Source organism: Canis lupus, chromosome 9 (genome assembly GCF_003254725.2).
Source record: "Canis lupus dingo isolate Sandy chromosome 9, ASM325472v2, whole genome shotgun sequence".
Lineage (NCBI taxonomy): Eukaryota > Metazoa > Chordata > Mammalia > Carnivora > Canidae > Canis > Canis lupus.
The window spans coordinates 43,801,998-43,815,912 of NC_064251.1; the positions used below are offsets into that span (position 1 = coordinate 43,801,998).

At 50.6% G+C, this 13,915-nt stretch overlaps 3 protein-coding genes across 4 annotated transcripts; 1 reads left to right on the plus strand and 2 right to left on the minus strand.

The window, feature by feature from the left end:
• The first annotated feature begins 77 nt into the window (after window positions 1-77).
• TMEM199 (transmembrane protein 199) lies at window positions 78-7,194 on the plus strand. Of its 2 annotated transcripts, none has more exons than XM_025476421.3 (6): window positions 78-341; window positions 1,800-1,873; window positions 2,200-2,289; window positions 3,011-3,053; window positions 3,265-3,377; window positions 6,887-7,194. In XM_025476421.3, exons 1-6 carry the CDS (start codon window positions 131-133, stop codon window positions 6,974-6,976), a joined length of 621 nt encoding a protein of 206 aa, XP_025332206.1. In that variant the 5' UTR covers window positions 78-130; the 3' UTR covers window positions 6,977-7,194. The 2 variants fall into 2 exon arrangements, with proteins under 2 accessions (XP_025332206.1, XP_025332205.1); XM_025476420.3 differs by lacking the exon at window positions 6,887-7,194 and adding an exon at window positions 3,685-5,056 and having other exon boundaries at window positions 81-341.
• Window positions 7,195-7,870: 676 nt separating this feature from the next.
• SEBOX (SEBOX homeobox) lies at window positions 7,871-8,594 on the minus strand. The gene is made up of 2 exons (XM_035721533.2): window positions 8,382-8,594; window positions 7,871-8,248 (listed from the first exon to the last, which is right to left on the minus strand). Exons 1-2 carry the CDS (start codon window positions 8,592-8,594, stop codon window positions 7,871-7,873), a joined length of 591 nt encoding a protein of 196 aa, XP_035577426.1.
• A 1,662-nt stretch (window positions 8,595-10,256) lies between these two features.
• Window positions 10,257-13,237, minus strand: VTN (vitronectin). Its single transcript, XM_025476416.3, has 8 exons — window positions 13,027-13,237; window positions 12,814-12,933; window positions 12,414-12,737; window positions 12,194-12,333; window positions 11,780-11,936; window positions 11,446-11,598; window positions 10,690-11,031; window positions 10,257-10,453 (listed from the first exon to the last, which is right to left on the minus strand). The coding sequence occupies exons 1-8, from the start codon at window positions 13,088-13,090 to the stop codon at window positions 10,341-10,343; spliced, it is 1,413 nt and encodes a 470-aa protein (XP_025332201.1). The 5' UTR covers window positions 13,091-13,237; the 3' UTR covers window positions 10,257-10,340.
• Between the last annotated feature and the right edge of the window lie 678 nt (window positions 13,238-13,915).

Genomic DNA, 13,915 nt, shown 5'->3' on the forward strand with positions numbered 1-13,915 from the left:
GCCCCGCGCCGCGTCCCCGCCCCCTCGGCCCCCGGCCGGGCTCAGCCCGCCCCGCGAGCCGCAGGCTCCTTCCGGCGCGCCGTGGGCGGAAGTCCCGGCCCCGCGTCACCTGACCCTAAGTCCGGCAGACATGGCGTCCTGCCTGCGTGCGGGTGGTCGGCTGGTGCGCGCTTTGGCTCCCGGTGGGGAGCTGGAGCCAGAGCAGCTGCCCCGGAAGCTGCGTGCAGAACTTGAAGCCGTGCTGGGGGAGAAGCACAAGGACGGTGATTTTCCCAGTGGCCCCTCGCGCCTGGTTCCCTTCCGCCTGATCCGAGATCTGCATCAGTACCTGAGAGAGACGGGTGAGCCCCAGTCTCCAGCCCGGACTCACCTCCCTTTTTCCAGAGTCTTCTCCCACCTCTGGCATCGTTACGAGGGGGAAAAAATGCCATCACTCTCCGTCACCCGCGGAACGGTCATCTAACCAACCCAAGAGTCACCTCATAAACCGTAGGGCAATACACTCCCTTAACAGCTTCCGTGGATGGGGCTTTCTCGGGATGGCCGAGAATTTTCTTGTGCCGTTTCTGCTCTCTTGAGAGTCTCCCCTTCACTACGCAGCCCACTCCGGGCCGCCTGACCTTTGAGGAGGTCTAGTTTTAAACCAGTACCGCCGCACAAGTTCAATTTCTTAAAAGCCACATTAGAAAATGACGTAGGACAGTGAGCTTGTCCTGTTTGGGAATCTGAATTTCTTTCCATCTCAAAAGCAAGCCAAATCTGATAGGGTTTTTTATTTTTCTCTTTTTCTTGTTTTTTTTTTTTTTCTTCCACGTAGGATGATGGAAAGCCGTATTGAAAGACCTGATCTGGGAGTAGCATCTGAGTGCTAGTCCTAGCTCTGCCACAAAGTCCTCTTGGAGAATTCATTTCTCTTCCTTGGGTCTCAGTTCCCTTAACTGTAAAGGAAGGGAATAGGACAAACTAGTTTGTAAGGTCTTTTGCCAGAGTTAACATAGCCTATCCAGAGGTACAAAGGGTAGACCACTCAACTATTAGAACTAAAACATACTTGTTGACAAAGATACTTAATTCATTACTTTGTACTATGACAAGTCTAAAGATGCTTTCCTTCTTTACTTACCTACACACAAAAACTTTGATATTTTATATCATTCAGTTCAAAGACATTCCTAAAGTCCTTTGTAACTTCATATTTGACCCATGGACCATTTTAAAATGTATTTCTAAATGTTTAAACATATGGAAAACTTATCATTATGCCTGTTATTGATTTCAGATTCAATTGCATTATGAACAGAGAACATACTCTGTGATGATTTCAATTCATTGAAATCTGTTGAGACTTGTTTTACAACCCAGCATACGGTCAATTAGAATAAATGTTACATGTATGTTTGAAAAAAAAAAAAGAACTAAAACATACCTTAATGATCATCTAGTACACTGTTCTCTGAGCATTTACCATCACTGTGACTTAAATCTATTCAGGGCAGTTCTATTGTGGCCACAGCATGACTTAATCTAAAGGTGAACTTAAGTGGCTTACGTGTTAGCTGTGACGTGAGCAAGATAATTGAGAGCTAACACTTAAAGTCAGCTATGTGCACTAAGAGATATTTATGTGGAATTGTTCTTGATTCTTCTCAGTTGAAAATGAGCTTCGAAATGAATTAAAATAGGAATAGCCATGTTTTATTTTGATAGGAAAAAGCAGAAAGGCCAGGCCCTTTTCTGATCTTAATTCTTCAAGCTCAATTCTATGGGTCATTATGTTTGTGGAAATCTTTTCTTCCTAGGTTCCACACTATACCTTCATGAGCTCCTAGAAGGCAGTGAAATCTATCTCCCAGAGGTTGTGAAGCCTCCTCGGGTATGTAAAAGATATATTTGTGAGAAGGGGTGTTGACTAAATTAGACTTATTCACAGTACATTCAGATTTATGAAACAGCCTTTGGGCTCAAAAGTTAGTCTTTTAAATCCCTGAGGGCTGGGGTGGGGAAACTGGATATCATCCTCCCGGCTTGACAGCTTGGAAAGTAGATCCAAAAAAAAACAGGTTCCAAAGCAGAGGAGGCAGAACTAGTACATGGGTCTCTTGGCACCCTTAGCAGTGCTTTGCCCCCTGAAACCAATGATTGTGGCATGGTTTTCTAGCAAGCTGGGAATATTCTTCTCCTTTGATTTTTCTGCCTCAGAACCCAGAACTAGTTGCCCGTTTGGAGAAGATTAAGATACAGCTGGCCAATGAGGAATATAAGCGGATCACATACAATGTCACCTGTCAGGTAAGGGCCTGTTCTTCAATACAAGGACTGAGTAGCCCCTGCAAGCAGAGCCCTGCACTGGGAAGAGGTACAGAAGGGAAAAAAATATCATAGAAGCTTGGTTTTTATACCCATCAGGGACCATAGAAGTTCTGTGCTGCATACAAACCTAATATTCCCACCTCAATTTACTGAGACTCAGGGCTCAGGTGGTGACTGATTCTTAAAAGTTGTAGAGCTAGGGGATCCCTGGGTGGCGCAGCAGTTTGGCGCCTGCCTTTGGCCCAGGGCGCGATCCTGGAGACCCGGGATCGAATCCCACATCGGGCTCCCGGTGCATGGAGCCTGCTTCTCCCTCTGCCTGTGTCTCTGCCTCTCTCTCTCTCACTGTGTGCCTATCATAAATAAATAAAAAAAATTTAAAAAAAAAAAAAAAGTTGTAGAGCTAGAGATAAGCCTTAGAGCCTTTCTTCTGACAGGGCTCCCTGTCATTCTGTGGCATGTTCCTGCCCTAGAGCAGAAGAGGAATGGGTGGGTACTGGGAACCTATGTCCTTTCTCTGAAATGTTTGATCTGTGATCCACAAAAAAAATCCAGCTGGTCCCAGACAACAGAATCCATGGAGAAGGCAGAGTTAATGTTTTGGGAAATAAAGAGAGCAGAGCCCGGATTGACAAATGATTACTCTGGACTGCCTCTGAGCTGCTTCCATTTGGAATCATTTGTGTTTTCTTTTCCCCAGGATTCAAGGCATGGTGGGACTCTTAGTGACCTGGGAAAGCAAGGTGAAGTACTGGGAAATCACCCTGTAAGCCTCTCCCCTGGGAGGGGTTGGTCACAGCCCTTCTTCCCACTCCAGTGTCCTGGGTTTAAACCTGAGCTATTCAGGCTTGACATATGAGGGAAACCCAATTGATAGGGGAGGTAGCCCTGATATAAGAGGGCCTTGTGGAGGATGCTGACCTAAAGGTTTCTTCCTTGGCTTCTTCCCTGAAGTGAGGTCAGTGAAAGCGCTGGTCATCACCATCTTCAACTTTATTGTCACGGTGGCAGCTGCCTTCGTCTGCACTTACCTTGGAAGTCAATATATCTTCACAGAAATGGCCTCAGTAAGTAGGCACTGGGCAGGGCAAGGTGCCCCGGGTGGGAGTGTTGGTGGGAGAGGGAGGACATATGTGAAGGTGCCTTGAACAAGTTAGATGTTAAATATTTATGCAGCGAACAAGAGGAACATTTGAGCTGCCCAGCAGTCGTGGGTACCTCAAAAGAGAATCCAGATCCTCTTTTCTTCTCTTCCTCCCAACTTATGGGCTGGGTTTTCTTCCCTTCCCCCCATCCTTTCTAGAAGTGCTGGAGGCTGCAGAGCTGGATGCTGGCCTGCATCCCCTAAGCCTGGTTCTCTCTCTCTCTCCCCAGCGAGTACTAGCTGCATTGATCGTGGCCTCCGTGGTGGGCCTGGCCGAGCTGTATGTCATGGTGCGGGCGATGGAAGGCGAGTTGGGAGAGCTTTAACTCATGGTTCATTGTCAAAGTCTGGAGCAGGTTTTGGGGGACTTTAGGCTCCCAGCTGCCTGACTCAGAGTCAACCTATCAGGCTCTTTGTCCATAACTCCGGTTAGTCAGAGAGCTGTACCAAGGCTGTTCCTGCCGGAGCCCTGTCCTCTGTCAGTTTCCAGAGGGGCAGGAAAAGAGACTCAGACAACAAATGAAAAGAACTGCTCTTTCAGTTCCTTCTCCTGAACCCAGTGCCCATCTGCCTTCTCTAGTCCATCTCGGCACTGCCAAAGCTGGTTTTTTTTTTTTTTTTTTTTCTATCAGGAGTAAATGGAATCCAGGTCTTCCCAAAGTAGACCATACTGTCTTGAACCTCCCCAGGTACACAAATCAATGGTCATCCTTGCTCCAAAGATGCTTCACACAGACCTGTAATTTAGATCAGTAACCTCCAAAAAAGCAGAAAGGATTCCTTTCCTCTAGTTTGTTTGGGAAGAGGAACTGATCACAGGTCATTAAATAAGAGAAGGACAGGTTGGTACAAGGATGGTGAAATTGGGAACTAAGATGCCACATTTCCAGAATCTTAGTTTCGGTCTTCATCCTCTCCTGGCCTTTTTCAGATTTTCTATATGCTTTTACCTGTCTCTTCCACTCACCAACCCTCCTCAAACTTCTCACCTTTCCATCACCCTTTGCTCTGCCTCCAAAAATGAAAACAATTCAGATGGCAAAACAGTATGTCTGCTTTTAATTGAAAATCTCTTGTGCTTGTATATGTTGGTGGGAAGAGTATCCCTACTGTGGATTATCTCAGCTGATAAAGGGAGATGTTCTTTGTAGATATGGACTGTTTCCAGATTTAACTGTATATATGAATATGAATAAGCATACACATGAATATGTATATGTAACATTACAAATACGTGTACGTATTATCCGTTAGCCTAATGGGGGAGGTTTTATGTAGGTTATTAAAATGTCTGAGTTTAGGGGAGTGCGAAAAAATAGTTTGTTAAGTGTGCACAGCTGAGTAATTGCTTTATGTGATTACTTTTGGTCTTTGTAACAATCCTGGAGGTTGGAAGAGGAAATGGCTTTAGGCCCCTTTTCCCAAAGACAAAACTGAGGCTGAGAAAGATCAGATGATCTTTCCTTCTCTGTTCTGAAGTCTGAAATTCTGTGTAATGTTAAACTTCTAAGAACTTAGATTAGTAGGCATACTGATAGAATCTGTGTAAAGGTACTTAAAAACTATCAGCAATAGTTATTTATCCAATAAATATTTACTGTATCCCCTGTATTCTTATTTCAAATCTTGTGACAACACAGAAGCCCAAAGATTCCTCAGTTCTTTTTTTTTTTTTTTTTTTTTTAAGATTTTATTTATTTATTCATGAGAGACACACCAAGAGAGAGAGATTGAGGCAGAGGGAGAAGCAGACTCCATTCAGGGAGCCCGATGTGGGACTCAATCCCAGGACCCCAGGATCATGCCCTGAGCCAAAGGCAGACACTCAACTGCTGAGCCACCCAGGCGTCCCAAGATTCCTTAGTTCTGATAATTGTTCATTGTTTTTGTTTTTGTTTTTTTTAAGATTTTATTTATCCTTGAGGGACACAAAGAGAGAGACAGAGACATAGGCAGAGGGAGAATCAGGCTCCATGCAGGGAGCCCCACATGGGACTCGATCCCAGGACCCCAGGATCACGCCCTGAACTGAGCCACCCAGGTATCCCTCAGTGTCTCTTTGTAATGGTATACTCCTTTCCGTTTGTTCACAGTATGAAATCCTGTGGTCTTTGGTCTTCCTCCCCCACCCCCACCCCCTCACCCCCAGGATACTCTTCTGTTTTTAGAAATTACATACTCAGGGGACACCTGGGTAGCTCAGTTAGTTAAGCATCTGAATCATGATTTCGGTTCAGGTCATGATCTCATGGGTTGTGAAATTGAGCCCCAAATCAGGCACCACATTCAGCAGGGAGTCTACCTGAGTCTCTCCCTCCCTCTCCCTCTGCCCTGGCCCTGCTCACTTTCTGTCTCTCTCTAAAACAAATAAATCGTTTTAAAAAGAAAGAAAGAAATTACATGCTTGTTGGTTCAGTAGACATTTGTTCTAGTGTTTGTCAGTTTCTGCTTGATACATAACCAGCCTGAACTTCTCTAGACAGCACATGAGAGAGAGGAAAGCTTTCATTCCTTCTGTTCCACCATAGATCACTTTGTTGAGAAATCTTAGAATTTCTATTGTTGGTTGAAAGAAATGTCAACTGTGAGAAGAAGTGCAGGTGGCATTTTATAATGTCTGTAGCAACCCAGACCATTTAAGACCGAGTTTAAAAGCCACACTGAATTTTTGTGGAGATTCATGGCTATACTACTTGCTCCTATAGCCTTAAGCTTTCACACACACCCAGATAACTGGATTGGAAGGTTGGAAGACTTGTAAATGTTAGATAAAGAGCAGGCCTCTCGAACAGCTTCTGACCCGAGGCATCCTCTCCCCTGACCCTAGAATGGGGTCCTTACCTGATCCCAAGCCTCTACTCACAAGCCAGTGGGCTTCTGTGGCATTGAACACTTATTGAGAGCTCCTTTATGAGCCGAGTACTATGCCAGCTTCTGGAGATCAAGAGGTAGAAGACCTAGTTCCTGCCAAGGAAATCTTTCCTGTGCAGTGTTTTCCATGTGCAGGGGCTAAGTTGGAGATAGCAATCAGGCGGTCTGTTCTCCGGTTCTTGTTGCAGAGAACTCTGCTCCCAGCCACTTCCTCTATCTCTCAATGCTCCATATTTTTTTCCAGCGCAGTCTGGGCCTGGTGCTTCCCAGGGCAAAAGGGGGGTGCTTGGCAGGAGGCCAAAGGAACAAGAAGTTTGGGGTCTTCCCAGTCTCCTAGCCTATTGTATGGCAACTCAGGTGAATTGAGAGCTTTTATAATATGTCACAGCACGTGAAGCCTTTCACTTAATACTGCTTCTTATTCCCATAATGGAAAGAAGACAAATATTATCACCCCCTTTTTGCAGGCTCATATGCTTTCAGAGAGTTGCAAGGTTACGTAGCAAAGCCAGGATTCGAATACCCTAGACTGATTGCAAACTACATGCTTTTTTGGAGCAGAGCAACTCCAGAAGTGGAGGCAGCTGGAGCGTCCTGGAACCAGTGGGAAGAAAGAGCAGAAGGTGCCAGCAGAGCCTCCCATCTCTCTAGGGCCTGTCAGCCAGAGCCCTAAGCCCTTCAATTAACCATCCTTCTAACTAATCCCAGTAGAATCCTGGGTAATGCCTCCCACCCAGGATCTGTGTGGAACCTGGCCCTATTTAGGGATTAGGTGATGGAGATACATTTCAAAAGCAAACGGCGCTTGTCCTTATTCGTTTGCAGCACACAACAATCCAGATTAAGGTATAGAGTTTGGGTTTTATTTGGAGATTAGTTGGTAATACAGATGATGGTGATACAAAAACCCAATGTTGCCAGAGTGCATACCCCAACCCCCTGCTAAATCTGTCAGGTTGTCTCCACAGCCTCAGGTCAGAGGGCAACCAATCTGATCTTTGTGAAAATTAAATGAACACAAGCCCCGGGCTCCTCTTTCTACTTTATTCCTTTGATAGGACTTTCTCTTCAGATCCATGGTTCTGATTAATTTGTCCAGGTGGGAATAGTTCAGAAGAGGGGAGCTGGTTCCTAACAGTCTGGAATGAGTTTCAGTCCTCTCCTCACCTAACTCAGCAGTTAGCCAATGGCCTGAAAATGAGGAGGGGCTGCCTATTCTTTAGAGGAAGGAGGTATTGTCAGCTGGGGTAAGAAGAACTGGTGGCCAAGCCTGGCCTGAGAGATTGAAAACAGGGCCTTTACCTCATTTCTCTGAAGGTACCATTTGCCACGGCAACGGGCAGGGCTCTGGGTGCTAAAGCCCAGCCCTGGTGACTCTGGGCTGGCCTGGAAGACGGGAGGGATCCCTGAGCTAACCTTCCTTCCGATAAGAGAACTTCCTTGTGTAAAAGGAGGGGCAGGGGACCTATCTCTGATATGTTCAGTCCTAAGGGGCAGGGAGGGCTGCAGAGCCAGAGGAGTGGTCTCACAAGTTCTAGACTTAGATTAGGAGTGGTCCAGGTTGGTGACAATGGCCGAGGCATAGATGAGGTCCGATAAGCTGCCCAGTGAGGTCTGGGTAGTGGCTCGCTCTGAAGAAAGGTGGACCCCTGATGCTCCAGCTGGTCCCCATGGGGCTACAGCTTTAGCCCCTGCCCAGCTTTGCCCTGGACCCAAGCCAGGAGCTGGGCAGGAAGCTTGTCGACACATTGAGGCACACAGAGGCGTGTTGGAGGGCGGATGCTGGCCTAGTGTTGGGGGCTCCTGGGACTGCTGGAGGGTATCTGGAAGAGAATGGGCTCTCTGGGTGTGTTCAGGCCTGGGGCTTAGGCCTCCTGCCTTCCTATTCTTGATTCTCTTGGCCCGGCGGTTCTGGAACCACACCTGGTAAGGGAAAAAGGAATCTCTTTGGGCTCCAGCTCGCCCTCCCCCGGCTACCAGGAAAGCAAAACCTGGAAGCAGGATACTCAGAGAAAGGGGGCTGAGCGAGAGTACCGCCACCCTGAGGGAAGCTCACCTGTATCTTGTCCTCAGGAAGGCAGGTGACCCGAGCCAGGTGCTCACGGGTGCCAATGTCAGGGTAGGGCCATGCTGCAAACACCCGTTCCAGCTCCAGCAGCTGCCCTCTGCTGAAGGTGGTCCGCTTTCTCCGGTGGGAACCCAGCCCACTGGCATGGCCTGTAGGCCAGAGTAGGGGGGTCAAGCCAGGACTCCCTGTGAGAGCCTCCATTCCAGACTCAAAACCCCCCAGCAGGCCCTGAAGCCCCTACTCCGCTCCCCCCCGCTTCAGCCTTCCCCCATCACACCTTCCCCACGTTCTCCCCCTGCCCCCCTGTCCCCACCAGATCACCTGTTGAGGGTGCATCCACAGGGCTGGCCATGAAGCTGGCAGAGAATGAGGAGCCAGAAAGCCATGCCAAGGCTGTGCCCACGCCACACCCCTCCTCGTGGGTTTTATCCTGCTCAGAGGGCTGGCCCCGCCTCCAGGAGGAGAGACGTTTCAGGTCCAGCTGGAGGGGAGCAGAGCCATCCCAGAGGAAAAGGGAGACCAGGGGCAATCTTGGGGCTTGGGTGGTATAAATGGGGCAAAACTTTCATGGCCCCTGCCCCTCCAGAGCTTCATAAAGGAAGCTGGCCTGAGTCCCCACTCTTTACACTGCAAACTGGCAGCCTGTGTCTGAAATCCTGTATTTTGTGAAGATCTTCCCCGGACTTGTTCCAGGAAGCCAAAACAATTCCTCTCTCGAATGCTCTCGTGCTTTACCTGCGCCTTCTGGAGCCCTTAGTGCCCTAGTGCTGGCTGCCTGCAGGGGAGAACAGGCGGAGTCCTGTGCCACAGCTGAAGGGCAGGCTGGTGAAGCTGGGCAGGATAAGGATGGTGACAAGGGAATGGCAGGTGAACTGAAACCACCTTGCCCTCAGCAGGGCTGGGGAGCAGACATTACCACCAGCTTGGCCCCAGGTCGGCTTTAGAGATCTGTCTGCATCTTACCCTTCCTCCATGGCCCCTTGAAAGCCCATATGGGCTCCTTAGAGTCCACGATCCTAGAACCAGAAGAGGTTCCACAGGTACAATCAAGGTGTTCTAAGATTAGGGATCCCTGGGTGGCGCAGCGGTTTGGTGCCTGCCTTTGGCCCAGGGCGCGATCCTGGAGACCCAGGATCGAATCCCACGTCGGGCTCCCGGTGCATGGAGCCTGCTTCTCCCTCTGCCTGTGTCTCTGCCTCTCTTTCTCTCTGTAACTATCATAAATAAATAAAAATTAAAAAAAAAAGGTGTTCTAAGATTAGATGTTTGTACCGAATATTCATCCTTGTAAGTCTTCTGAGTTACTTTTCTAAGAAATGGGTACATATGAATTTCCTTTGAGTTCTTGTCCTTCCTTCTCATAACCTCAGTGCTCCACACCCCAGACCCAAGATGGAGGCCTCAAAGAAAAGCTCATCCTTGGGGTAGGTTTGGGGGAGCACACCAATTCCCTAGGCTAACCACACTGCAGGCTCAGGATGGGCAGAAAAGCTGAACTAAAACCCCACCCCCTCTGCCCCTTCTCTCTCCTCCAAGACCTTAGTCAAGTCCAAGAGGCGAAACAAGCCCAGGGCAGGGAGGGGCACTTGGTAGCAGCTCCTGTCATCATCAGTGGGGTTCAAGCTCCTGTTAATGTTGGTAGGTTGGTAGGGGCTGCTTAGCTCAAGAGGCAGGCTAGTATTCATGAGGCCCTCCCCAGCCCAAAGCTTTTTGGATTCACAGAGATGGCCTGAGCCCAACATGGACTGGACACAAGGATGCTCTCCTCCCCCAAGATATCATGACAGCTCAGCCTCCCCTCCTTTTCCCAAGCAGATCCCAGTCTCCTGCCTGTCCATCCCAGTCAGGACAGTAGCCTTAAACTCAGGGGCATAGAATCTTTATTGGGCTGGGAGAAAGAGGTTGAGGAGGAAGCAGTGGAGGGATCAGCTGTGTAGGCTCAGATTCCTACTGGGGGCTGGGGGCTGAGCAGCCTAGCCAGTACTGGGCGATGGAGCGTGGGTAAGGAGGGCTCACAGTGTCCACTCGCCGTGTGCGAAGGTTGACTCGGTAGTACTTGTCTGGAAGAGAGGTCAGGAGAGAGTGTGTGAGGGCCAGCCTGGCCCTGCCCATTCCTGCCCTAAGAAAGAAGACCCAGGTCTCTCCTGGAAGGGTAGATGAACATCCAAAATGCAGCTAAGGGCTCACATCCTGGCTTTCTGGAGTCACCACCCAAGGGCCATGTTCAGCCCATGAGGATCAGGGACAGGAGGGAAGACCAGCTAGACCAGCTACAGGGGATGGCAGAGGCTCCCACCTTCTGAGAAGAAGTAAACACTTTGGATGGGCTCACAGGTGGCCGGCACAAGCCAGTCCATGTTGTAGTCATCATAGTTGTAGGTGTCTAGGCCACTCTCCTCACTGGAGAACCAGGACAGCCAGGCTGAGCGGGATTGCCGCTGGGAGGTCCGGCTACGGCCTCGGCCACGGTTACGGCGTGAACGGTAGCGTTTACGGTTGCGCCGCTTAGGATTCAGCTTCTTGACCCAGGATCGGGGTGCCGACCCTGAGATGTAGATGCGGCCAGCCATGGCCGCGTCCACCTGCCTAGGCAAACCAGGCCAGTCCTGGCTGATGAACCCGGGCTCTCCAGCACCACCTGTGGCAGAGAATGGGTTAATGAGTCTTGGGAACATGTAGAGTTCATCTGGTGCCCAATGATGGGCTGTGCCTTGCCGAAGGACACAGCAAGCTCATGGCAGAGCACAGTGCCCAGGCCCTCTGACTCCCTCTTTGGTGCTCTTTCTCCTGGCCCTCCTTCACCTCATCCCTCCCCACTTGGCCTCAGCCACAGCCCCTCCTCCTGCTAGCTGTGCCCTTGGCTGTGCTAGGCAAAGTCCGAGGTGTGGGATTGGGTGGACCTCCCCCCAAAAGTCAACAGAAACAAAGTCTGGCCTGAGTAAACAGCTTTTGATCTGTAGCTCTGCAATCACAGCCCCCTCTGGCCAGCTGTGCCCTGCCCCTACCTGGGGGATCCCAGTGGGAGAAAGTGAGATTTGCCCTCCTTCCATACCAGAGGGTCTGTTCCAGAAGAGAAGCTCAAAGAAGGTCTCCCAGCTGTCCCTCTGCAGCAGGGCAAAGTGTTCAAACACGGTGGACAGGGAGCTGCCCTCACACTCCTCCTGACTGGGCTGCTGCTGGAACTCATACTCCCAGTACTGTCTCCCTGAGCGGGGAAGTGGGATGGGGGAAGGCATGTGAGCAAGGCTGGAAAGGCAGCCCCAACCTGCTGAAGATAGGAGTTCCTGGCAGGGGGTGAGCACAATTCCACTCTGCCCCTCCAGAAGTGTGCAGGCAAACCTAGACGGCCCCACTGCCTGCCTTTCTCCCACCCACTCCCTTCATACCCTTGAAGAAGTAGACCCGCTCCCGGCCACTGTAGCTGCGAGCAGGGAGAGCAAAGGCTGCGTCCACGTTGTCCGGAATGCCCTTGAAGCCTTCAGAGATGTTGCGGGGGTAATCTGGGTCCAGAACACCATCCTCGAAGCGCCAGTACTGACTACCCTAAGGGGCAGGGAAGGAGGAGGGAGTGCGGAGGTGGCTGGCTGGGCACAGGCAGAGTGCCCCACCCAAGGCAGCAGTCCCAATTCTAGGCTTGTCACCGGGGACCCAGAGCCTCGGGCTTCCCCATCCTCAAGAGGCCCAGCCAGGGCCCACAGGCCAGGATCCAGCCTTCTTGCCCACCCTAGTCCTGGGCACAGCAGCCCTCAACCCCTGCCTAGATACCCGTGACCCTGACCCACATCCCCTGGCCCTGGTACCTTGAAGAGATAGGTCTTCCCCTGACAGTTGATGCGGGTGAAGGCTGCATCAATGGGGCCCTCAATGCCCCAGACATCTCGGATAAGCTTGGGGTACCCAGGTCTCACTGCCTTTTCATCCAGCTCATAACAGTACTGCCCTAGAGTGCAGGAGGCTGTGTGAGGGAGGGGATGTTCCGGGGGCAGACCCTGACCCACCAAGACTTGCCCCTGGAATCACCTCGGAAGGCAAAGAGGGAGCCATTCTTGAGGTCAGTGAAGGCGTCAAAGGGTTTCCCACTACATAGCTCCTCCTCTGCTGCGGACTCAGAGATGTCTTGATCAGGGGCCTCAAGCACTAAGGTCCCCTGCCCGGGTCCTGGAGCCTCTTCCTCAGGGATCAGAATAGGTACCTGGGCAGGAAACTTTTCAGACTGGGCCTGTAGGCCAGGGCTCAGGGTGGTACTCTCCAGCTGTGTGAGGACGCTCTGTTCTCTGGTCCCCTCATGATCGTCAATGACCCCATACTCATCTTCTGGCAGAGCGAATACATCCCCACGAGTCACTGCAGGCAGAGTGGGTGGTGGTGAGTCTCCAGCTGCAGAGGGGACCCCAGGCCCACCCAACCCTTCTGGACGCACCTTGGGGTTTGCACTCGGCCACGTAGTCCTCGCAGCAGCTCTGGTAGTAAGAGCAGAGCTCGTCACACTGACACTTCCTGTCAGCATTGAAGCCCTCTGTGCAGCGGCCCTTGCATGATTCTGTGGGGAGGAGGTGTCAGTTGGCATGGCCAAGCCCAGACCACCATTGCCCACCCTTCACTGGCCCAAATAGTCACCAGCGCCCTCTTGTACCTTGGTCAGCCAGAACAACCCATGCCAGCAGGGCTAGCACCAGCAGGGGCCTGGGGAATGCCATGGTAGGGCTGCTAGCTTCTAGCCCTGAACTGGGCTCTATGCGGTCTCCACTGCGATGCCTGAGGAAGGGAGGGAAGAGGTGTGGACAGGGAGGGAGGGAACCAGAAAGAGGAGCTGCCTTGTCTGCTGCTCTGTTTGCTCAATCTCTGGCCCAGCCCCCAGTACCCTGGACCCCAGAGGTTGCTGCTGCACTACAAAGGGTCACATTCCTGGAACTCTGGGCCTGGGAGAACTGTGAACAGGATCCTTGCCAAGCTCAATCTCATCCCAGGAGGGGAATAGCACAGCGGGTCTGAAGGACAGAAGGAAGGGCCACTGTGCCACTCACAGGCTGTGTGACCATGGGCACACTGCTTTACCTGCCTTGGCTTTCTTTTTGGTAAGGAGAGATTAATACCTGCCTTGTGTCCTGTTTTTGGGGGTGGGGGTGTTTACACAAGCTAAAGCAGACAAAATGCCTGGTGCCTGGAATAGCGCCAACTTCATTCTCCATAAATGGTTATTTGTCTGTGATCTGTTTGATCAGGTGCATCCCTGACTGAGTGTCTCACCCACCCATTGTGTATTTAGGGTGGTAAAAGGGGGGGTGAAGGAATGCTGGTGAGCACTCTGGGGGATTTTTATTTTTAATCATAAAAAAAACAGATTTTCATGTTTAGGTTCTACTCTTGGGTGCATTGTTTTTCCCAAGCTGGGCCTCACAGAGCAGCAAATTGGATGAATGGTAACCGTTTGGACTGGATTTGATTCCTTGGTCTCTCACTAATTCACTGCTCCTTGGCAGGCACTGCTCCCTGTCTCCACTTTCACTCTCCCTGTGGTAAAG

Bases quoted from the DNA above. Each gene is read 5' to 3' on its own strand.
- VTN (XM_025476416.3), bottom strand. From the start codon at position 13,090: ATGGCATTCCCCAGGCCCCTGCTGGTGCTAGCCCTGCTGGCATGGGTT. The intron at 11,599-11,779 runs GTATGAAGGGAG...TTCCCCGCTCAG, and splicing joins GCGGGTCTACTTCTTCAAGG to GGAGACAGTACTGGGAGTAT. The intron at 11,032-11,445 runs GTATGGAAGGAG...TCTCTGCCACAG, and splicing joins CTTCTGGAACAGACCCTCTG to GTGGTGCTGGAGAGCCCGGG.
- SEBOX (XM_035721533.2), bottom strand. From the start codon at position 8,594: ATGGAGGCTCTCACAGGGAGTCCTGGCTTGACCCCCCTACTCTGGCCT. The intron at 8,249-8,381 runs GTGAGCTTCCCT...TTCCCTTACCAG, and splicing joins TTCCTGAGGACAAGATACAG to GTGTGGTTCCAGAACCGCCG.
- TMEM199 (XM_025476420.3), top strand. From the start codon at position 131: ATGGCGTCCTGCCTGCGTGCGGGTGGTCGGCTGGTGCGCGCTTTGGCT. The intron at 342-1,799 runs GTGAGCCCCAGT...TTTTCTTCCTAG, and splicing joins TCAGTACCTGAGAGAGACGG to GTTCCACACTATACCTTCAT. The intron at 2,290-3,010 runs GTAAGGGCCTGT...TCTTTTCCCCAG, and splicing joins CATACAATGTCACCTGTCAG to GATTCAAGGCATGGTGGGAC.